At 42.1% G+C, this 23,585-nt stretch overlaps 1 protein-coding gene across 3 annotated transcripts in view; it reads right to left on the reverse strand.

The window, feature by feature from the left end:
* Positions 1 to 911: 911 nt before the first annotated feature.
* The window catches only part of tmc2a (transmembrane channel-like 2a), a 64,647-nt gene continuing 41,973 nt past the window's right edge, over positions 912 to 23,585 (reverse strand). For 2 of the 3 annotated variants that reach the window (XM_077206334.1, XM_077206336.1), the window contains 16 exons: positions 22,122 to 22,212; positions 18,953 to 19,034; positions 18,635 to 18,741; positions 18,367 to 18,465; positions 17,817 to 17,959; positions 15,915 to 16,062; positions 15,496 to 15,684; positions 9,937 to 10,116; positions 9,677 to 9,835; positions 9,395 to 9,523; positions 9,244 to 9,311; positions 4,002 to 4,241; positions 3,489 to 3,614; positions 3,312 to 3,390; positions 3,062 to 3,185; positions 912 to 1,967 (listed from right to left, as the gene is read on the reverse strand). In XM_077206334.1, the coding sequence (XP_077062449.1) occupies positions 1,756 to 1,967; positions 3,062 to 3,185; positions 3,312 to 3,390; positions 3,489 to 3,614; positions 4,002 to 4,241; positions 9,244 to 9,311; positions 9,395 to 9,523; positions 9,677 to 9,835; positions 9,937 to 10,116; positions 15,496 to 15,684; positions 15,915 to 16,062; positions 17,817 to 17,959; positions 18,367 to 18,465; positions 18,635 to 18,741; positions 18,953 to 19,034; positions 22,122 to 22,212 (2,176 nt within the window). In that variant the 3' untranslated portion in view covers positions 912 to 1,755. The remainder of the gene's footprint in view (positions 1,968 to 3,061; positions 3,186 to 3,311; positions 3,391 to 3,488; positions 3,615 to 4,001; positions 4,242 to 9,243; positions 9,312 to 9,394; positions 9,524 to 9,676; positions 9,836 to 9,936; positions 10,117 to 15,495; positions 15,685 to 15,914; positions 16,063 to 17,816; positions 17,960 to 18,366; positions 18,466 to 18,634; positions 18,742 to 18,952; positions 19,035 to 22,121; positions 22,213 to 23,585) is intronic. The other variant, XM_077206335.1, reaches the window with a different exon arrangement.

Here is a 23,585-nt window from a genome sequence, read left to right on the forward strand (position 1 = left end):
AATTTTTTTCGATTTAGTCTGGACTCCCCTGAATTCATTATGCCCAGTAGATTATGAGGAGGCAGGTGCTACCGCAGATCTGTGTCCAGGATAGGTCAAACTGGGCAAACAGTAGGCAAATCATCTGAAGACCTTTTGATTTCTGTCTATCACTGGCTTGGTAAGTTGTACGGAAATGGCTAATTAAACTACACATTAGGAAACCAACTAAAGAGGTGTTAGCTAACCCTGCACCCTCTGACCAAGATCAGACTGGCAAGACTGTGTCTGTGAGATCCACGTAAACCCGGGCATGTGACTCTGCGTGGTATTGAACGAATAATTGAAAGTATGGGATACCCAGAATAATCAAAGATCTAAATTAAATCATAATCAATATTTTTCAATATTTATGATTATTTTCTAATTAGAAACACAATCTAAATTTGATAATCATTTGAAATTGGAGTCAAATTAAGCACAGAGCTAAAGTAAAATCGAAACTAAATTCTACAAATCAAGTGAACTTCACAGAACGCTGAAAAGGCATATACGCGTTATACCTTCGCCCACACCGCTGGATTCTGTCGTTAGGTCGACGAGTGGTCTTTACTAAAGTACTGGGTTACTATAGGTAACTACATGGGTTAAGGTTACGTTTAGGGGTAGGTTCAGGGTTAGTATCTAGTTATTACCCAGTAATTGCAATTACTAATTAGAACACAGTATGTACATGGGGAACAGGACTGTAAAAAAATGTGCTACAAAAATTTATTTTTAGTAAATGATGACAGAAGTTTTATTTTTGGGTGATCTCTTTTACAACAAGCTAAAACTCCTGACCTGAGTTCTGTCAGACTATGGAGTCGTTTTAGGTGACATAAAGAGCTTATGACGTTTGAACACAAAAGGAAAAAAATGCAAAAACGTTCAGAAACAGTTTTAGCGCTTTAATTCATTATTAGTAATTTATGTATCTTAGTGATCATAATCCAATCTTCATGAAGTTCAACTGTCACTAAAGTAAAGAAATGATTGAAATCTTCACAGATCTTGGAATTATTATACAACAAAAAACAGAATAGATAACAAATGCATTGAAACTGTAGTTTAGTTTTTCAACAGGTATATAGTGGTATGATTTATAACATCTCACATACAGCAGCTCCAAAGAGTATTTACACACTTAAAATACAATAAAAAATGCATGGATGTAAAGCATTAGACAACTAAACATCAAAGCAAGCTATATTTTAAAAGAAAAATATTAGAACACACTTTACAAGCAAAACGTTTCACAATTCTTTTTTTTTTGATAAAACAACGATACACTGTTCAAAATTAAGACAAAAAGTATTAGGACACTTTTGGATGTCCAATGTTAGTGGAATATGCTTATAGATAATGATGAACGACACCCAATAAACTGACTTTATCTTTAAAATCACTCATTTGTTTAATAGTCTCTGCAAAAAATTGTTAGGTAAACGTAGGGAAGAGGTTAGTTTTAAGAAAAGTGCTGGCATCAGTTTGAAGATGCTAATTGCATTCTAACATGTTTAGATGTGACTGAGTCTCGAAATTCCTTTTGGAGCCATTGTATGTATATGATACGTGCAATTTACAAAGATATTAACCATTTAAAATTTTCTGCAAACTTGTCTAAATAATGTACTAATTTTTAAATATTCTTTCTCTGGAAAAAACAACCAATGATTACATTATTTTTAGAGTGTGTAGACAGGGAGGGCACACAATAATGGATAGATCCACACATTAGCGTCTAGGGGGTGGTCCTTGACCCCTGCCTGCCCCTGGTTGCCCAGGTAGAGGTCCAGGTCCCCTGGGGCCTGGTGCTCGAGTCACAGGCCCCCGGGTATTAGGATTGGCTGACGCGAGTGACACATCTTTCTGCAGACTCACATCATTTCCAGCTGAGCCTGGTTTCACTTTTGGAGATTTTCCACCCAGGTCATGCCTTTTTTCTACTGCAGAAAGAAAAAAATGGAATGAAGGGTGAAACCGTTTCAATGAAAGGTTTTGCCGTATTTTTGGATAAAGTCTGTAATTCTGTTTAAAACTATTCAAATACATATAACTTACATAGAATTACACTACTGTTAAAAAGTTTGGTGTCGGTAAGAATGTTTAAAAATAAGTCTTTTATGCCTACCGAAGCTGCGTTTATTTGATTGAAATACCGTATATATTTTATATATAATTTAAAATGTAATTTATTCCTGCAATTGCAAAATTGTGTTTTCAGCAGCCATTACTACAGTCTTCGGTGTCACATGATTCTAATATGCTGATTTGGTGCTCAAGTAACATTTCTAATAATGTCAATGTTGAAAGCAGTATTCTTTGAGGATTAAAAAGTATTAAAAATAATAATTTCTTTCAAAACTTTTGAACAGTAGTGTATATTGCAAAACAGCAATGGTATCTGGTAATATGGTACACTTAAATAAAGGTTCTTTATTGGCATTGATGGTTCGTTGAAGAACCTTTAACATTCATAGAACCTTTCCATTGCACATAACAAAAGGTTCTGCCCTGTAAGTTCAGTCCGTCTTGTCTTTGTTCAATGTCTCTATGTTTATCCTATGCTTTAACACATGGCTGTGTCTTTGTTTATGTTGGCCAAGTTCCCCCCTGGTCCTGCCTCTTTGTTTTCTGTTACCACACCCCTTGTTTAGCTCCTGTCTAGTCGTCGTTAACCTGATAGTGCTCACTTGTTCCTTGGCTGGGTTTAAGTCCAATTTTTTATGCCCTTCCCCCGCTAACTTCCCTCCACCCATTCACTTATGCCCACTACTGGTGGAACCCTTGAAAAGCCCTTGATCACCCAATCTGCTATGGAGCTGATTTATTATATACAGTATATATATATATATATATATATATATATAAAAATTAATTTTTTTATTAAGAACCATCACTGAAAGGTTCCTTGGGGTACCAGAATGTAATTTTTTGCTTTCTATCTATGGCATCACTGTGAAAACCTTTTTTTTTTTTTAAAGAGCACCAATTGCTAATGTATGATTGTCAGTAACATAACATTCTATGCAATGCACACCTGCATTTTTCTCCGGATGGGCATGGGACTTCTGAGAGTTTTTGGGAAGTAGATCCTCCAGGTCCTTCATCACCTGGTTAGTGCTGTCTTTGTTGTTTCGTCTGTTCTTATCCTCATCTCTTGCCTAAAAATGAACGTTAGAAGCATTTCTAAGTTTTAAAGAACACTTTAAAAAAAAATTACAAACTGGTGCCATCTAACAAATCTTAGCATGGATTGTTGTGTATCTCTGAACATAAACACTACTAACCATCTGCATTTTCTTTTTTAGCTCCATGTTGGCATTCTGGTAGGCCTGTGACACTGAATTCAGATAGTAAATGGCCAGACTGTAAGAAATCAAAATTACAAATATTTTTTTTTTACAAATTACATTTTTTATTGTTTTACGTGATCATTTTTTTTTTATTTTTTATAATTTCCTTACACCATGAGAAGTACTGCTGCTATAATGAGTCCAGGGTTTGCTAGGTAGCCTAAGATCGTCCCCATAAATGCAGGTAGATCCATATCAATGGTCTCCATAACGATGTCAATCATTTTGTCCTTCCCACTGTGATAACAGGAAATGAAACAATGAGCATAAGTACATTTGATAATACAAATGAATTTGGGGTATTATGCATTTATGTGTTTGTGTGCATATGATCTTATATTTGTGTGTGGTGGGTGTCCTGGTAAAAATTTCAAACAAAATGTCCCCACAAAGACTGCAATAACCGAAGTTATTATGGTCCCCATGAGGAAAACAGCTTATCATACAGAATTATGTTTTTTGAAAATGTAAAAATGCAGACAGTTTTCTGAGATGGGTAGGTTTAGGATTAAGGGATAAAATATGTTTTTACAGTGTGAAAATCATTGTCTTTTGGAATGTCCCCATAAAAAATATAAACGTTTGTGCGTGCGTGCGTGTGAGTGCATGTGTGTGTGTGTATACCTGAAGGGTCCACAGTCAAAGGAGGGAGGCAAAGTCATGATGGTGTAAACCACAGGCAGGAGACTCAGAAAGAGAATGAGCAGTAACAGGCCCATGTAGAAGTTATTGGATTTAGAAGCTTTAAAGACCCTCTCGTGTGGGACGTTACAGGCCATTACAGCCCAGCACTGGTAGTACATGGAGCTCAGGAGCCGCAGAACATTGATGCCCACCAGACCAGGAGCATAGAAGGCCCCCATCCTGACAAACAACAGACAGACAAATTGATATTTACAGGTACAAAAGAGTATATGGCTAACTATTGTTTTGGAATATGTCCAATGTAGAGTTGATGGTAATTGAAATGTCTAAATTGTCTCAAAAAGATGAAAAGCTTCAAAGCATTTTAGAACCTAGAGTTCAGCCAACAGTCTACATCAGGAGTGTTCTATCCTATTCCTGGAGGGCCACTGTCCTGCAGAGATTAGCACAAACTAGCCTCAACTCACCTGCATGTAAATTTAGCATGCCTAGTAAGACTATAATTACCTGGTTCAGGTGTTTCATTGGAGCGGAAGCTGAACTCTGCAGGACAGTGGCCCTCCAGGAGCAGGATTGGACACCTCTGGTTTATATGGAACCTTGTAAATACCTGAACTGAAAATGTACTCTTACAGCAACTCTCTTAATGTTTATGTCTCTGACTTGACTGATTTACAAATTATTAATTTGAAATGATAATGTTTCATTTTGTTATAACTTGTCATTTTAAAGATTAATTTTAAACAATAATACATTTAAATTTTTTTATTTGATTAAAATTTCTGTGATCATTTAATCATGACATATTTCATTAATTTTGTTTATCATGGGGCATAATTTTATTAATATGCTGTCATAGAATACAGTATATTTTATTCCTGTGCTATAATCCAAATCTTCGGGATGTGATGCTTTATGTGAGGAACTGTTGGTAGAGTGAGATTTAAAAGTTGTATGTGAATATTTATGACAGTCTAATGGGGGCTGTCTAATGCAGTTCAACTTAGCTCCCTTGTCAGCTTTCCTGTCAGTCAGTCATGTTCGAAGCTATGTCAGTGACTGACGAATTAGGATCTCGCTTGAGAGCCCAATCACCTCCGAGTGGTAACAAAACAAGCCAATGGACATTGGCAAGTGAGAATTGCATCGCAAACCACTCCCTGTGCCATGGTTATACAAGGAAGCATGCAGCACTCACTCATTCAAGCTTTTGCTTAGGAGCCGTGCGTTTCTAAACAGATTCTACTCTGCAATCATCATTTGTTTTGTACAAGAAAACGACACGTGTTGTGAGCTGTCGAGCTGCCAGCGCAGGTCGTCACGGCAACACAGAGCATCATTCGCAGCCCTGGACGAGGATCAGATGCCGAGAGCTGCATCAGAGAGAGGGCCATAATCCTTTAGAGAGAAAGATGATGCTTGGTTTCTGGGGGCGGAGCGCCACACGGAAATTGCCTTGCCCCGCCCCCATGCCTTTCTTCCCAGAGATGCATGAAGAACTTTGGCAGTTTTGAAGCATTAATGACAGTATGAATAGCCAAACATGCCAAAATCTGCTTCAAATGTTTTTCCTCTCTCACTATTTGAAGGTGGAGTGTGCAGTTGCGGTGCATGCCGTAAGATGTTGCCACCTGGTGGTATCATCTGCAACTCCTGTCCAGCACCTGTGAGACAACAGCAGCTCTGGCTGCTAAGACTTACAGTGCTGCTGGACAGGCTGCCTTTGCCCTGCATGTAATGGTCACCCTGCAAGTCTACCAGGCCAAAGGACTCATAATGCACGAGGGAAGTTTTGAGCCAGGGTTGATACATGAACTGCGAACGTAGACTGACCATGATGAAAGTCACTGCGCAGGCCCTCGGCCAGACGATGTCCACCTTGGTGGTCCAGAAGTGCCATCTCCGGCTAAACCTTACAGAGGAGCGAGATGTCGACGAAGTGCGCTTTCTCGACACCCATCTCACATGGTAGTCTCTTTGGCGACACTGTCAAGTGCTGTGCCCAGCAGTACTCAGAAGCAGGATGAGGCATTCAATAGCCTGCCCCGACGCAACCTCTGCTAACAGGCCGTCGCAAACTGCCCCTTAGTCTGCTCAATGCCAAGGGTGTCCGACCCCATGCGGCCAAAAAAAGAAGGACTTTGGCACTGCCAGGTCAAGTCAGTTCAGTCCAGTTTGATTCAGTTCGCCGAGCGTCCCACCTGGTTCAGCAGGGTCCGGTTCACCTCAGTGGCGGTCAAGGACTGTCCCGTCCTGCCTGCAGAGATCGCAGTCCTACTGGAGGAGGACGTGATAGAGCCTCTCCCTCCAGCCAAAATGAGGTCACCGTTCTACAGCCCCTGCTTCATTGTACTCAAGAAAGGTGGTGGGTTACGACCGATCTTGGATCTGTGTGTCTTGAATTGGGCCCTTCACAAGCTTCTGTTCAAAATGCTAACACAGAAACGCATTTTCGAAAGCATTCGCCCCCAAGCTATCGACCTGAAGGATGCATTCATGTCTCGACACAGACTGTTCCTGTGCTTTGCGTTTGAGCGTCGGGCATATCAGTACAAGATCCTCCCCTTCTGACATCTGGGGATTTTGGTCAACTGGGAAAAGAGCAAACTCTCCTCCGTGCAGATTATCTCTTTTCTCGGTATGGAGTTGGGCTCTGTCAGCATGACAGCATGCTCACGGGCGAGCGTACTCAGTCAGTACTGAACTGCTTTAATTTGTTTAAGTCAAGTCAAGTCACCTTCATTTATACAGTTTTTTTTATAATATAGATTATTTCAAAGCAGCTTTACAGTGATTATAGGAAATTAAAGTAACAGAGATTGTTTGGGATTTACAGCAGTTCTAAAGTTATTGTCCACCTAAAGTTAGTTTTGATCGATTCACTTCCATTGCAAAGGTCATTAGTTATTAACTTAGGGGCCGCTTACACGACACCGTTCTAACAGAAAACCGTAAATGGCATCGGTTTTCTGTTAAATGGCATATGGCATCCACAGAAGCAGTCATGCTGCTCGGATTGCTCATATGAGACCGCTTCAGCACTGGTTACACGAGTCCTGAGATGGGCATGGCACCATGGCACACACTGCATGGCAATCACACCGGCCTGTTGCCGAGCTTTCAGCCCATGATCAGGCCTTCCTTCTCTACGGACAGGAGTTCCTCTAGAACAAGTTTCCAGGCACATTGTTGTCTCAACAGATGCCTCCACCACAGGCTAGGGTGCTGTGTGCAATGGACACGCTGCCTCTAGCTCCTGAAAAGTACCTCGACTGCAGTGGCATATCAATTGTCTCAATTTGCCAGCAGTATTCCTTGCCCTGTGCCAGTTCCTATCATTACTGCAGGATAAGCATGTACTGGTATTGACGCACAACACATCAACCGGTGCGTACATCAACCATCAAGGTGGTCTATGCTCCAGTCGCATGTTGCAACTCGCCCCCATCCCCTCCTCTGGAGTCAGAAACAACTCAGGTTGCTTCATGCCATTCACATTCCAGGCAAGCTCAATCGTGCAGCCGATGTGCTCTTATGACAGCTCAAACTCCCAGGAGAGTTGAGACTCCACCCCTAGGTGGTCTAGCTGATTTGGAGGCACTTCGGATTGCCTCTACGGACACGTCCCACTCCTAGTTGTTTTACTTCCTGACCGAAGGGACCCTCGGAACGAACGCACTGGCGCACAGCTGGCCCCGGGGCCTACTTAAGTATGCCAAGTGAGCCTGCTTGCACAGACACTGTGCAAGGACAGGAAGACGGGGAGCAGGTCTTAATAGTTTCGCTTTAACTACCCACCCGGACCTGGTTCCCAGATCTTATGCTCCTCACGACAGCCCCTCCCTGGCAGATTCCCCTGAGGAAGGACCTGCTTACTCAGGGACTGGGCACCAGCCCCTAGACCTCTGGAACCCAACATGTGGGCTCTGGAAGAGACGCAGAGGACATAAGTGGCCTAACCCCAGCGGTAGTAGACACGATTACTTCAGCTAGAGCCCCTTCTACGAAGCACGCTTACGCTTTGAAGTGGAGTCTGTTCGTTGATTGGTGTTCTCCATCCGTAAATGCCTGATCAGTGTCATCTGTGTTTCTTCGTGTAACTCGGAACACGGGTTACATTATTAACCAAGACGTTCATTGTTCTCTGTAGGCTCGTCCTGTAGCATGCTATTAACTTCCACCTCCCCCAGCTCCACCTGTCTAGATCTACTACAGGATTTACATATGACTTTTCATGTAGCAGCAGCAGGAGTGTGCGTAGTCCACCAAGACCAAATACATTGTCAATTAAAGGTACACTATGTAAAATTTTTTGTTCAAAATTAACCAAATTCAATCCTTCTTCCACAACTTATTTTTGTCTTACCCTGATTCACAATAAGTCTATTATAAGTGTTTATATTTTCGACCTGTTGGGATGGTTTTCACAAGCGTGTGTCTCATCATCTCATCATATCCGTAAATAGATTGGGCTACCGATGATGAGTTTGGTGTGGGAGTGGCATAGGTTAGTTGTCACAATGAGTGAGAAAAGTTGACATACATTCCGACATGAAGGCATGCTCAATTTTGAAAGTCTGGGATTCACTCATTTAAAAAAAAAAACAGAGGAGAACAAAGGAGAGTCTGCTTGCAAAAATAGAATGCGAATCAAAATGAAAATCACCATTGGCTTGGCTTTTCAGAGATGGCGAGAACTGAGGGATTTGAAATGTTGTAAAAGCGATACGAAGATTGCATTTTTATTACTCAACAGGTAAATTTTATTGAACAGATAAATTGCTATATGTGGCATTGTAAAGCATTCATTGTAAAGCATTATCTATTGTGAATGATCATATTAATCTGCACAGTCACACAGAGCACAACCAAAACATGCTAAAACAAGGTAATGACACACAGGTGAATGTGATCAGTGATGATGAGTCCAGGCAGTGAGTATGGGAAATGTAGTTGTGAGGGAAAAACAAAAAACTGGAGTGGAGTGCCCTCTGGTGGCTCTAAAGGGCACTCCAGCTGAAAACCGTTACATACACTGTAACAAGGACACCATAAAGTGTAACCAACTTTTTATGCATTGTAATATCAATCAGCCTCAAGAACAGTATAACTACACAAGGTTAGCTGTGCACTAATCCAGAAGTTTTATTTTATTTCTTTATTTGGGCCATTGCTTATATTTTGTATGTTGTTATTGTGATGTTTGTGCATTTGGTCCTACCAGATCATTCCTTGGTTAAATACCAATCCCAGCACATTGCCACTTATATCAAATTCACCATAGGAAGGCTGAAAATGAAAAAGGCTGTTAGTTATCAATACCTAAAATGGCAGTTTAGGTTTCTGGTGATGAACCTATATATTGAACTCACCCAGCCAGCCTCCAAATCCCAGCACCAGCAGTAGTTCAGGAAACGTACAATCAGCGCTCTTAGGAAGTCACCAATGAGGATGGTCAGATAAGTCACCTGTATATCTGATATGGTCAGCTTCACAAACTCCTAATGGTGGGGTGGGAATGATTTGATGTACAAATATAAAGTCACAAGTAATGTGCAAGCAAATGTCAAGATCAGAATATCTCATCAATTAATCACAATACAGTTCACAATTTATATATGATTTCTGCTTGAGGAATTAGATGGACACTTTACTAATCCCACTGCAGTTTCCCAGCATGGGCCTCTGATGCCATCAGAGGGATCAAGAGGAGGTGGGGTGCCTGTGTAATTTGGGTTGTTGGCCGAGAAGTTGGCATAATACTCCTTAACGAACCAAATGCTGGCATTTTTTATAGAATCCTCTTCTTCAAGCTTTAAGAAAGAAAAGGTTTTGTTCACTTAAAAATCTACTAAACCTACTAAAGAAATTGGTAGGAACAGGAAATTAAAAGGGTTATCATCAGAAAACTTACTTTTGAATTGACCTCATCGAACAGAGCAAGCAAAAATGTGTAGAGATTGCCAAGGAAGAGCGCAAATATACGCCCCAGCTGCCACTTGAGAGCGATACGTGGATGGTATTCTTCCAGCTCGGCGATAGTCTCAAAGAGCATCGGACCCACCAGCCCCAGCAGAGACATGATGATCTCCATCTGAAATACAAATTTTATTGTTATTACATCGTCTACAGGGATTGGACAATGAAACTTAAACACCTGGTTTTAATCATTTATTGGTATCATGTGTAGGGCTTCCTTTTGTGGCCAATACAGCATCAGTTTGTCTTTGGAATGACAGATACAAGTCCTGCACAGTGGCCAGAGGGATTTTGAGCACGGGAAACAGGGGTTAAATCCAAAAGCAGTAGTTTTATTAGGGATAATCCAAAATAGTAAACCAGTCCAAAGCAAGGGTCAAAATCCAAAAGGCAATCCAACATGAACAGGAACAAAACAAGAAGCAAAGAAACTGGATGACAGAAGTAGTGTGATACTTTTGGGAAGAGGTCACACAGGCACTATCAACTATAGTTGGCTGCCACATCCCAATGTCGCCTTCCCTTTGCTTGCTGGGGGACCTCACAATAATAACTGATAAAACCATAAACTCTAAAATACTCCTCACAGCTCTAGCCATCGCCAAGAAAACTATCCTCATGAACTGGAAAACCAGAAATAAATTACACATTAACATCTGGAAAAATCTTATAACAGACTTCATGGCAATGGAACTCGCATCTCCCCTTCATAATAACACATCTGAAACTGATCCCTGCCGTCCAACACTTTCTGACCTCTTACAGCTATGAATCCTTTCTCTGTTTTCAACTCTGACTTCTCTCACCTTCTTACTCAACCCACGAATATTCATATTAGTTGTTTAAACTTGTTTCTGTCATCATTGTTATTGCTATCTTTACTGTTACTGTTATGATTACTAATTTCACTTTTTTTTTTTTTTTTTTTTTTTTTTTTTCATTGTTGTAACTACTGTTGTTGCTGTTTTTTGCTCTTACCGTTATGATCACCACTGCCATCATCATTGTCATTTATTATTATTATTAATATTATTATTATTATTATCATCATCAATATTGCCATTGTCAATGCTGTTTTAGAATTAGATATCATTGTCATCACTAGTGCAATAACTTCCCCCTTATCTCTTCATGGGTTTTTAATGCACCACAACATAGAATAAAAAAAAGAAAAAAAAAAAAAAAAAAAAAAAAGAAGGATTAAGGATATATGGAAAAACCTCACAAACACCAAGGCAGGCTAGACAGGCGAGAAGTGGTTTCAACGGGACAGCATCTCTGTCCCAATTTGAGACACTCTCGCACTGTACTCCCTATTTTAATGCACCTTAGACATTGCACATAACACACATAACACAAAAAAAAAAAAATTAAAAATTAAAAAAAAAAATAGGAAAAGATATGGACTGATGAGATGAGGGGGAAGGTTATATTATATTATCTTATATTATATTATCTTATTATGTCGTATTTTATGCAGGATTGACAATGGCAATTATTACATAGGAGGAAGGATGGAAGTAAAAAATCTACCAACACAATATTGGCAATATGGTGGTAGTGGGAAGTGGGATGGTGATGGTAATAACAATGGTAATACATAATAAACGGTTACTTTGTTTACGCATACACACACATACACATAACCACACTCACACCCGCACACATACACACTTAAACACTTAAATCACTCTTGTCACTGCTGGAAGTATGGATTTACAAGATTGCTCACTACTGCACTATGTTGGTTTGTTTGTATGTATGCCTGATTGTTAAATAAAAAAAATAAAAAAATAAAAAAAAAATAAAAAAAAAGAAGTAGTGTGATACATACAAGGACTCCGTGAAACAGACAGGGTTATATACACAGGGAATCGACAATGATAATGGGGAATTGGCTGAGTGCAATGATCAGTGATAAGGAACAGATGAGTGCAATGATGAGACAAAGGATCGTGGGAAATGTAGTTCATAGGTGAAGGACACCGTGGGAAAGGAGGACATCTAGTGGACATCAGGGGAACACAAACCCAACACTGTGACATAACCCCCCCCCCTCTACGGAGCGGCTACCAGACGCTCCACGACAACAACAAAAAACACAGAAAACACAACACAATACAAGATGTTCAGGAGGGAGGTGGAACGGTGGAGGATCAGGGGGAGGGAAGGTGGGCCAGGTCCATGAAGGGAAACAGGAACAAGGGGTGAGGGTTTAACCGGGGACCAGGGCAAAACAAAAAAATCTATCGGGCATCCAGGGGGAAACACAAAGTCCATCGGGAGGCCAGGGCGAAACACACAGTTCATCGGGAGGCCAGGGCGAGACACAAAGTCCATCGGGTGCCCAGGGCGAAGAAGACCTCTCGGGCGTCCAGGGCGGTGACGACCCCTCGGGCGGCCAGGGCGGTGACGACCCCTCGGGCGGCCAGGGCGGTGAAGACCCCTCGGGCGGCCAGGGTGGGGAAGACCCCTCGGGCGGCGAGGGTGGTGAAGACCCCTCGGGCGGCCAGGGCGGTGAAGACCCCTCGGGCGGCCAGGGCGGTGAAGACCCCTCGGGCGGCCAGGGCGGAGCAGACACCGGCTCAGGAATAGCAGACACCAGCTCAAGAAAAGCAGACACCGGCTCAGGAACAGCAGACACCGGCTCAGGAACAGCAGACACCGGCTCAGGAACAGCAGACACCGGCTCAGGAAAAGCAGACAACGGCTCAGGAACAGCAGACAACGGCTCAGGAACAGCCACAAGAACTGTAACAGTCACAAGAACAGACACAAACACAGAAACAAACACTGGCTCTGGCGCCGGAACAGGCACCGGCTCTGGAACGGGCATTGGCTCTGCCTCCGGCTCTGGAACGGGCCTTGGCTCTGCCTCCGGCTCTGGAACGGGCCTTGGCTCTGCCTCCGGCTCTGGAACGGGCCTTGGCTCTGCCTCCGGCTCTGGAACGGGCCTTGGCTGTGCCTCCGGCTCTGGAACGGGCGCTGGCTCTGCCTCCGGCTCTGGAACGGGCGCTGGTTCTGCCTCCGGCTCTGGAACGGGCGCTGGCTCTGCCTCCGGCTCTGGAACGGACGCTGGCTCCGCCTCCGGCTCTGGAACGGGTGCTGGCTCCGCCTCCGGCTCTGGAACGGGCGTTGACTCCGCCTCCGGCTCTGGAACGGACACTGGCTCCGGCCCTGGAACAGGAGACACTGGCTCCGGCCCTGGAACAGGAGACACTGGCTCCGGCCCTGGAACAGGAAACACTGGCTCCGGCCCTGGAACAGGAGACACTGGCTCCGGCCCTGGAACAGGAAACACTGGCTCCGGCCCTGGAACAGGAGACACTGGCTCCGGCCCTGGAACAGCAAACACGGGCATGTCCAGGATCCGAGCCAGACACTTCAGATAGTCCAGGTCCATGAAGGCAGACGGTACTGGCTCTGCCTCCATCTCTGGAACGGGTACTGGCTCTGCCTCTGGCTCAGGAATGGGCACTGGCTCTGCCTCTTGCTCAGGAACGGGCACTGGCTCTGCCTCTGGCTCAGGAACGGGCACTGGCTCTGCCTCTGGCTCAGGAACGGGTACTGGCTCTGCCTCTGGCTCAGGAACGGGCACTGGCTCTGCCTCTGGCTCAGGAACGGGCACTGGCTCTGCCTCTGGCTCAGGAACGGGCACTGGCTCTGCCTCTGGCTCAGGAACGGGCACTGGCTCTGGCTCAGGAACGGGCACTGGCTCTGGCTCAGGAACGGGCACTGGCTCTGCCTCTGGCTCAGGAACGGGCACTGGCTCTGCCTCTGGCTCAGGAACGGGCACTGGCTCTGCCTCTGGCTCAGGAACGGGCACTGGCTCTGCCTCTGGCTCAGGAACGGGCACTGGCTCTGCCTCTGGCTCAGGAACGGGCACTGGCTCTGCCTCTGGCTCAGGAACGGGCACTGGCTCTGCCTCTGGCTCTGGAACGGGCACTGGCTCCGGCTCTGGAACGGGCATTGGCTCTGCCTCCGGCTCTGGAACGGGCATTGGCTCTGCCTCCGGCTCTGGAACGGGCAATGGCTCTGCCTCCGGCTCTGGAACGGGCAATGGCTCTGCCTCCGGCTCTGGAACAGCGGGCACTGGCTCTGCCTCCGGCTCTGGAACAGCAGACACTGGCTCCGGCTCTGGAACAGCAGACACGGGCATGTCCAGGATCCGAGCCAGGCGCTCCAGATAGTCCAGGTCCATGAAGGCAGATGGAACGTGAACAGTCTCTGACTGGGCAGACGGAACGTGAACAGTCTCTGACTGGGCAGACGGGACGTAAACAGTCTCTGACTGGGCAGACGGGACGTGAACAGTCTCTGACTGGGCAGACGGGACTTGAACAGTCTCTGACTGGGCAGACGGGACGTGAACAGTCTCTGACTGGGCAGACGGGACGTGAACAGTCTCTGACTGGGCAGACGGGACGTGAACAGTCTCTGACTGGGCAGACGGGACGTGAACAGTCTCTGACTGGGCAGACGGTACGTGAACAGTCTCTGACTGGGCAGACGGGACGTGAACAGTCTCTCGCTGTGCAGACGTGACGTGAACAATCTCTCGCTGGGCAGACGTGAGGTGAACAGTCTCTCGCTGGGCAGACGTGACGTGAACAGTCTCTCGCTGGGCAGACGTGACGTGAACATTCTCTGACTGGGCAGACGGAACATGAACAGTCTCTGACTGGGCAGACGGAACGTGTCTCCTTCTTCTCCGGACCACCGGACTCAGGACCACCGGAACCGGGACCACCGGAACAGGGATCATCTCCCGACTACCTCCTCCACTGTGACCTCCACGGGACCCACGAAAAATGACTAGGCGGGTTCCCTGAAAATAATCTCTCCTCTCCCGCTCAGTGGCTGGGAAAGAGAAGTTTGAAAACATACCGCTGGATTTAGGGTGTGACGAAGTCCTTCTGTCACGATCCACACACGGGAAACAGGGGTTAAATCCAAAAGCAGTAGTTTTATTAGGGATAATCCAAAATCGTAAACCAGTCCAAAGCAAGGGTCAAAATCCAAAAGACAATCCAACATGAACAGGAACAGGAACAAAACAAGAAGCAAGGAAACTGGATGACAGACGTAGCGTGATACATACAAGGACTCCGTGACACAAACTGAAACATACAGGGTTGTATACACAGGGAATCGATAATGATAATGGGGAATTGACTGAGTGCAATGATATAGTGATAAGGAAAAGCTGAGTTCAATGATGAGACAAAGGATCGTGGGAAATGTAGTTCATAGGTGAAGGACACCGTGGGAAAGGAGGACATCTAGTGGACATCAGGGGAACACAAACCCAACACTGTGACAGGCAGACACTTTTATCTAAAGCAACTTACATTGCATTTCAAGGTACACTAACATTCTTATCAGTTCTTGCTTTCCCTGGGAATCGAACCCATGACCTTGGCGGTGCAAGTGTATGTATCTTGTTAGTGTACTCAAGACAAGATATTGAATGTAGTTTTGTGCTTATATTTACCTCATTCTTCTCGTACCATGAGAGGTTGTCCATGTTCGCAAACTCTTGGGATCGTTTGACCACAAAGTATATGAGATAGCCACTTCCACCAAGTGTACAGGTGATGAGAAAGTTGGCTAGGACACGTAAGAATCTCCTCAGATGAATGTTCTCATCCTTTTGGTTCTCCTGCTCATCCACAATGGACTCCTGCAGAACACATTAGAGGTTCCAAACTGAGAAAATCTTATACAAGACCATTTTGGAGATACAGAGCACGTATGAACATTTATTTAAACCATATCACTTGATCTGGCCAGATTATTTGATTTTACAGAGAGTTGACCACCTCAGATCTCTGAAAGGACAACCAGACCATGAAACAAAAAACTGCAGTGGTCAGCACACACACATCAACAACTTTACGCAAAAGAACATACTTTGAAGCTGGTGGTGATGGAGGCGAATTTATTGTCGGCTGTTTCCGCGTTCCCAATAAGATAATCCCAGCTGGTGAACATCTTCCAGGCAAAGGTGAACTCACTGTCTTCTCCATCCCCTCCCCCTACATCTGCGTTTTTAGCCATCCTAACAGCGAGAGTGGACTTTATTCAACATTTGTGAAGAATCCAATCTCGCCGGCAGGATAACAGAAGCGCAATTTCCAATTGCAGTCAAAACAACAATCATGTTGGTAATGCTCATACAATGATACTGTAGAAAATGTTTCGTATTTAAAGGAGAAATGTTTTTTTTTTTTAAATGTTAAATATGTCTTCCATTCCCCAGAGGGTTGACTGCCCATGTTCACAAAAATAAAAAAATATTACAATACATGAAAGGATCAATAAAAAATTGTGCCATTTCTTAATTTGAATGGGTGGAAGGGAAGATTATCATTTATTCAGTAAGTTCATAGAAAGCAACCATGACATGACATGAGGGTGAGAAAATGTAAAAAAATAAATTAGTTTCTCAATTGCGACTTTTTGCCATAACTTTTTTCTTATATTTGCACCCATTACTTTGTGCAGCTGAGTATATATCTCACAACTACATCTTTATTTATTTTATATCTTACAAAGCATATGTCATGATTGTGACTTTACTGCTAACAATACTGACTATAGTTCAAACGTTTATATCACAAAATTTTGACAATTTCTTGTAATTGTCTATTTCTTATGATTGCAACTTTATATCTCAAAATTGCTACTGTTGAGAATTGCATCTTTTTATTTCACAATTGCCTTATTGTTTTGTTTTTGACATTCTTGCATATTTCTTTGAAAAGACTCAAGCTTCTCTCTGTTATAGTAATGCTAAATGTCGATCTTTGCATCTGCAGAAATTTTGTTTTGAATGCATGTGTAAAATGCACATGTAAAGCAGATTGTAGATATTCATATAAACATTCAGAAAATTTGTAAACTACAATCATTCAATAAAAATTGAAAAGTTATGCAGCCATTTTCTGTGACTTTGCAAGATCTCCGATTCATTAACTGTCACAGGTAAATAACTAGAAGACTGACAAAGTGCAATAAATAGTACATGCTACACAATAGTGTGATTATGATTGCCATAATAAATATGATAACAAAAACCAGGTTGCAGTATCAAGCAGCATAACAGACTGTTTTTGTACAGCAAAAAATAATTGAAAGTGGATGACACCGGAAGCCTCGCTCTAGTGTTTGGGAGTGAACTGATAGTAGGAGTGTTAACGTTACAATTTATTTTTGCAATTCCACTAGTGCTAAAATTAAAAACTTTACCTTTAAATTGGAGGAGTATTTTTATTTCCAGCATTAGCTGTCTAATCTGACAATACAACCTTTTTAACCATTGTAGATGTACAATTAAAAACAATACACATTCTGTACAACCTTTTGCCATCTACAAAGAACAATAATACTTTTTAAAGATTTTTTTTTTTTGGTATAGGCATACACATTCACATATGTACTTCTCAAGAACATTTCACGTCATTGCTACAACATATTTAAGAGTTCTGGGTGATTACTAGGTCATTGCTACAACATATTTAAGAGTTCTGGGTGACTACTAGGGCATTTCCAGGTGTTTTCTTACTGGCTCTAGTGTAAAAAGTTAATAAAGTTACAATACAACCTTTTTAACCATTGTAGATGTACAATTAAAAACAATACACTAGATTCTGTACAACCTTTTGCCATCTACAAAGACCAATAATACTTTGTAAAGATTTTTTTTTTTTTTTTTTTTTGGTATAGGCATACACATTCACAGTCATATGTACTTCTCAAGAACATTTCATGTCATTGCTACAACATCTGGCAATGCATGAAAGAGGGACTCACGTTCGGATCACAACCATGAGACTATACCCAAAGGACCCAATGCCCACCAAGAGGTAGGACAGAGGAAGACGAAACTTCAGGAAGCCAATGGTTCTCTGGTTATTATAGTAGCCATAGAAAAGTACTGAGTACTTGCAGTAACCCTGTCAAAGAGAAGGCATTATAAAGTGTCATTGATAACCATACGTTTATATTATGGTAATAAGAAATGTGACAAACACTGAGTAACTCTCTAATTTCATGACACAATTTTCAAAGAAAATATGTACAGGGGGGTCAAAAATCTAAAACTGTTTTAATAATCTGGGGTGTTTAAATCTAATTTAAACCTGTACAAAAACAGAAAAATTAAAAGGATGCAAAATTAATTAAACTTTTTAGATTCCATTGTAGCACAATATATTAATTTTCAAATCACGCTGGAGAACATGATCATTAGGTTTTACACGACCTTGTGGAGTTCATGTTGCTGCTATCCAAAGGGCGACTAATATACTAAGCCTAGTGGTCTCAAACTGTCGGACCTCATTGTATACATGTATCATCTTACATTGAAATCCGTGAGAACAGAATAGTCCATAGCAGTGGCTTGCTCTGGTCTTGGCACAGTTTTCCGAGGAATGGACCCATATGGAAGTCCCATGAGAACCTTGCAGATAATTCCATATGTGTAAATCATTTGTGAAGGGCAGCAGCCACTTTTTGATAGAAATATTAGAAAGATACTTTATTGATCTCAGGTAAGCCAAATTTAAAGCAAAAGAGCATAATTTTATACTTCTGTAGGTAAAACACAACATAATAGATAAAACACTGACCTCTGGTATCACAACCAGGCCAAAAGTCAAGCCAAAGAGGACCAAGTTCATACCGTACATCCAACGGAGGAAAATAAAGTATGAAGCAACTGAGGAGCCAAAGTGACCTGCAAATGGATGAAACATCGCCAAGGCTCAGAATAAGGAACTTTTAGTTGAGTACCTCTTTTTTTATTTTACTTTGCAAGAAACATTCAAATAAATGAATATGGCTCAAATTCTAATTCAGTACAGGTCAAAGAAATACTTTTCTATCATCAGTAAGATAGCTGAAATGATACACACCATTCCTGTATGTATCGTGAATGGGGTACTTACTCTCAACTTCCTTTATTTTCCGCTCCCATGGGATGCACGATGTCCTAAAATTTTCAAAATCTCTTTGAAACTTTATCCATTTCTGTATGATGAGGCATAAAGCAAACAGGGAATGTTAGGAGGCTGCAGGTAACTATATTTGTAAGTTTTTCAAGAAAATGTTATTGGCGTTTGCCTACAGCATACATGTTGCCACCGTGAGTTTTGCAATGTGGTTGCTAAGTTATTCAGGTTGTGTTTTAACCCATTGCTATGTTGTTGCTAGGGAGTTCTGGGTGATTACTAGGGCATTGCTAGGTGTTTTCTTACGGGCTCTAGTGTAAAAAGTCCACTCCAAAATCTCTATCTGACATTCTGGTCTGATTTCTCTTAAAATAGGAATGTTTTATTTCAGCAACAGTCATTGTCATAGGGAAAAGAGCCACGGAGAGGAGAGGACGCTGGCGCAACTGGCTGCCGCTTCTCCATCAGCGCGCTAAATTGTTTGTTGTTTGTTGTTTGTTGACTCGTTTTATATCAGCTGACGTTAACTGCTGCTCATATGCGGCTTTGCTGGATTTTATTTGTTTTTATTCTGGCATTATTTGGAGTTTACGGCAAGATTAATTTTAACCTCCTGGACTGCAATATGCTGAAATACTCTGACATGGAACTTTTACAGCTTGGTCATTCGGCGCCCCCTGCGACTGGTGTTAGGGAAAAACTGCGATCGCTACAACTTCTCCGCCGGCCAAAGTACGTTCATCGCGGCTCCCGCCGGAATCTGCATTCAAGCGGAGCCGGTATAGACACAGTTTGGTCAACAAGGCGTTTGGATTGCCGCCATTTATCTTTGCACCATGTCTCCCCTGCTAACTTTTCCTACCTGCAGAAGTCTATCCCATCCAGCTGTGTCCATCTTGACACAATCAGGTTTGCACATCTGAACACTCGCTCTATGATCAACAAAGCGGCTTTACTTTATGACATTGTTTTGGACAAAAAACTGGACTTTCTCTGCCTTTGTGAAACGTGGCATCAGCCAAATGACTATTTCAATCTAAATATGTGTGCTCTGCCTGGCTACACTTATCTTGACCGGCCGCGCTCTACCGGCAGAGGTGGCGGTCTTGCTGTCATTTAAAGATCTGATGTTGCAGTAACTGAGGTTTTATTGCCGTGCTTTTCATCATTTGAATGCTTGGCCTTTAAGTTGAATGGTCTCTCATCAGTTATTGTTTTAAATATCTATCGTCCTCCCAAACTTAACTCAGCATTTTTCTCTGAATTTACTGAGTGTTTAACACTTGCCAGTGCACTCTGTCCAGTTACTCTTTTAACTAGAGATTTTAATATTCATGTTGACAATATGGCTTGCAATAATGCTGTCTGTTTCATCGATATACTAGAATGTTTAAACTTCACTCAGCATGTCAACTTTCCGACACACAAACACGGACATGTATTAGATCTGGTTTGCACTTCAGGAGTAGGCCTACTTATTGATCATCTTGAGTGTACTGATGTATGTATAAGTTTCAGTTCTGTTGATTTTGATTTTATTTCTAAACTTGTTTTGTCAATGAATTCTACTACTTGCATACTTGATCCACTACCTATGACTGTTTTGAAAAACTGTCTGCCTGTCATTGTGCCCCACATCACTGCTATTGTCAATACCTCACTCAACACAGGGAATGTCTCTTCAGCTTTAAAAATTGCTGCAGTTACACCAGTTCTTAAAAAGCCTGGGAGTGATATCACCGAAATGTCAAATTATCGACCCATCTCCAATTTACCTTTCCTAGCAAAAGTACTTGAGCGTGTGGTTGTTGGGCAACTCCATACAATGACCTCCTCATTATAGCTGACTCTGGGGCTTGTGGCATTTTGGTTTTATTAGACCTTAATGCTGCATTTGATACCATATGTCACTGCATATTATTGGACAGATTGCATACGTGGACCGGTCTGTCTGGAACTGTGTTAAACTGGTTTAAATCCTACCTCTCAAATCATTCCCAATTTGTCTACCTGGGTTCTAACAGATCTCAGACTGTGCCTCTATGTCAGGGTGTCCCTCAGGGGTCAGTTTTGGGTCCTGTTTTATTTAGAATTTATATGCTACCTCTTGGGCAGATCATTCGGAGGTATGGCCTGAGCTTCCACTGTTATGCGGACGACACCCAGATTCATATCAGCTCTCAGCCTGATCTTAATTATTCCTCTTCAAAACTTTCTGACTGTTTGTTGGAAATTAAAGCATGGATGAAACTAAACTTTCTAAAATTAAACTGCTCCAAAACTGAAATCTTATTAATTGGCACTCCAATTAATGTCAGTAAATGTAAGGATTTTAAACTTTCAGTTGATAATACCCAATTGTCCCCTTCTGACCAGGTGCGTAACCTGGGTGTGATTTTTAATGCCCAGTTAACTTTTAATTCACATTTTAAAAACATAACGAAAGTTGCTTTTTTCCATCTGAGGAACATTGCACGTGTTAGACCATTTCTCTCTAGGCCTGATGCAGAGAGGCTTATCCATGCCTTCATCACATCGAGGCTTGATTACTGTAACTCTCTCTTTGCGGGTTTACCAGCAAATTCTATTAGGAGGCTGCAATATATACAAAACTCGGCCGCACGTTTCTTGACTCATACATCCTCACGCCAACACATTACACCTGTGCTCCAGCAACTGCATTGGCTTCCAGTTCAGCTGCGTATTGATTTTAAAACTCTGATTTTAACCTATAGAGCAGTACATGGGTTGGCTCCAGATTACATATGTGATTTAGTTTCTCCATCCATTCCCGCTCGCTCTCTCCGTTCTGCTGGCTCTCTTTCTCTGTGGCAGCCTCGTTGTAAACTAAAAACCATGGGGGGAAGGGCCTTTTCCAACAATGCACCAAAATTATGGAACACTTTACCTACAACTATTAGAGATGCTGATTCTCTGGATTGCTTTAAGAAACTTCTTAAGACACATCTTTTTAGTCAAGCTTTCAATATATAACTGTATTATTTTTTTGTACTTTTTGTACAATTTCTTTATTTATTTTATCCTCATGTTTGATTGTTTTGTTCTGTGCTGTAGCGCTTTGAGTCTGAGAAAGGCGCATTACAAATAAAATATATTATTATTATTATTATAGTGATGCATAAAGTGAAGATTTTCATATTCCTACCTTCATCATCATCACTTTGTAGGCATACAGCTTCCTGCCTTTTCCTTTGCCCAAGGCACCTTCAAATTTATCCACAAACTGCTGAGCCTCTCTACAGACACAAGGAGAACATGGGATTGTTAAAAGGAGGAGATTAAATACTTTACTGTAACGGAAGGGTGGTTCACAGAAATCACACAATGAAGGCATCTCAGAATTTGTAGGAGAAAATGCAAACCACATAAACTGAAACGAGAACTGACTAAAGAATGAACAAAACAGGGAGTACTTATCCACAGGATTAACAAGGGAACACAGGTGAAGGAGATCAGTAATGAACTTTGTAACGGTCACTTTGTGTTTTATGGCAATCTGAGTTAAACTGAGAACTGCGCATGTGCGTAGAGTGTCAGTTCGATTTTGACAAGTGACTGAGGAGAGGAGATAACCACTCTGCCGACTCTCTTTGTATTCTTTCTTTTATTTCCTTTTTCTATTGTGACCAGAGTTGGATGTTTGTTTTTGTGTAGCCTACTTTTTCTCGCTCGACCCCGATGTATGCGGACGAGTGTGACGTTTGAGTGGTTTTATTAAACGCAGGGAAAATACGACAACTCTCGTCTCTCGTGCATCTTTTCATCCGACATCTAATGTTTTTCTCTCTGGGCAATATCTCAACTTTGCGTTACAAGGCGACAAACAAGGAGAACTTAGTAACTATACACTGTAACAAATAGCTGTAGATTCTACAGCAAAATTCAACAGAAATGTATTGTTTTATCATTGTACAAGTTATTACTGTAATTCGCAATGCATTATGGGTCAAAAAGAGTATTACAGTTGTTTAAAGTATATTTCCGTGTCAACTGTAAATTGATTTACAGGTAAGAGGTGTTTTCACTGTAGTTCATACGTTTTACAAAAATTTACTGTGATGTGGCATAACGGGATTGTGCGGGCTAAATACAGGTTTGAAAACTGGCGAACTGGAGCATGCAGGGCAAGAAGAGTTGAAGATAAAAGGCACTATTTACTAAATTTTTGGTAAGTTGACTTAAATTTACGTCCATATATATTACAATCTAATGTATTACTTAATGCTGTTTCAGCAATTATGAACAGAATTCATAACATATATGTCAGATATGCAAACTTGTTAACAACTGCGCGTTATCAGGACATTTAGTGGGATGTAAAAGTGTTTGATTCCAATATTTCCCCCCCCCCGCTGAAACGTTACGTTTATTTAGTAAAGGAATGTGTCTTTAATTTAAAATTTCTTGTTTCAGGCGAGGCATAGAATCGCGACGGTGCGCGCCATAACAGTGGTGAGACGAAGCTGAACTGTTACAAGGTAAAACCATCGTAACTGTTATGGATGAATGCTGCAGTTTGTTACAGTTTTATTCGCATTTGCTCTCAAGAGAGTATTTTTTAGAGCATTTGCAGTTTGGCAGACAAGACAAATCCACTGAAGTGTTGGTG

Source organism: Siphateles boraxobius, unplaced genomic scaffold (genome assembly GCF_051911475.1).
Source record: "Siphateles boraxobius isolate OS27281-9 unplaced genomic scaffold, OSU_SipBor_1 56, whole genome shotgun sequence".
NCBI classification, from domain to species: domain Eukaryota; kingdom Metazoa; phylum Chordata; class Actinopteri; order Cypriniformes; family Leuciscidae; genus Siphateles; species Siphateles boraxobius.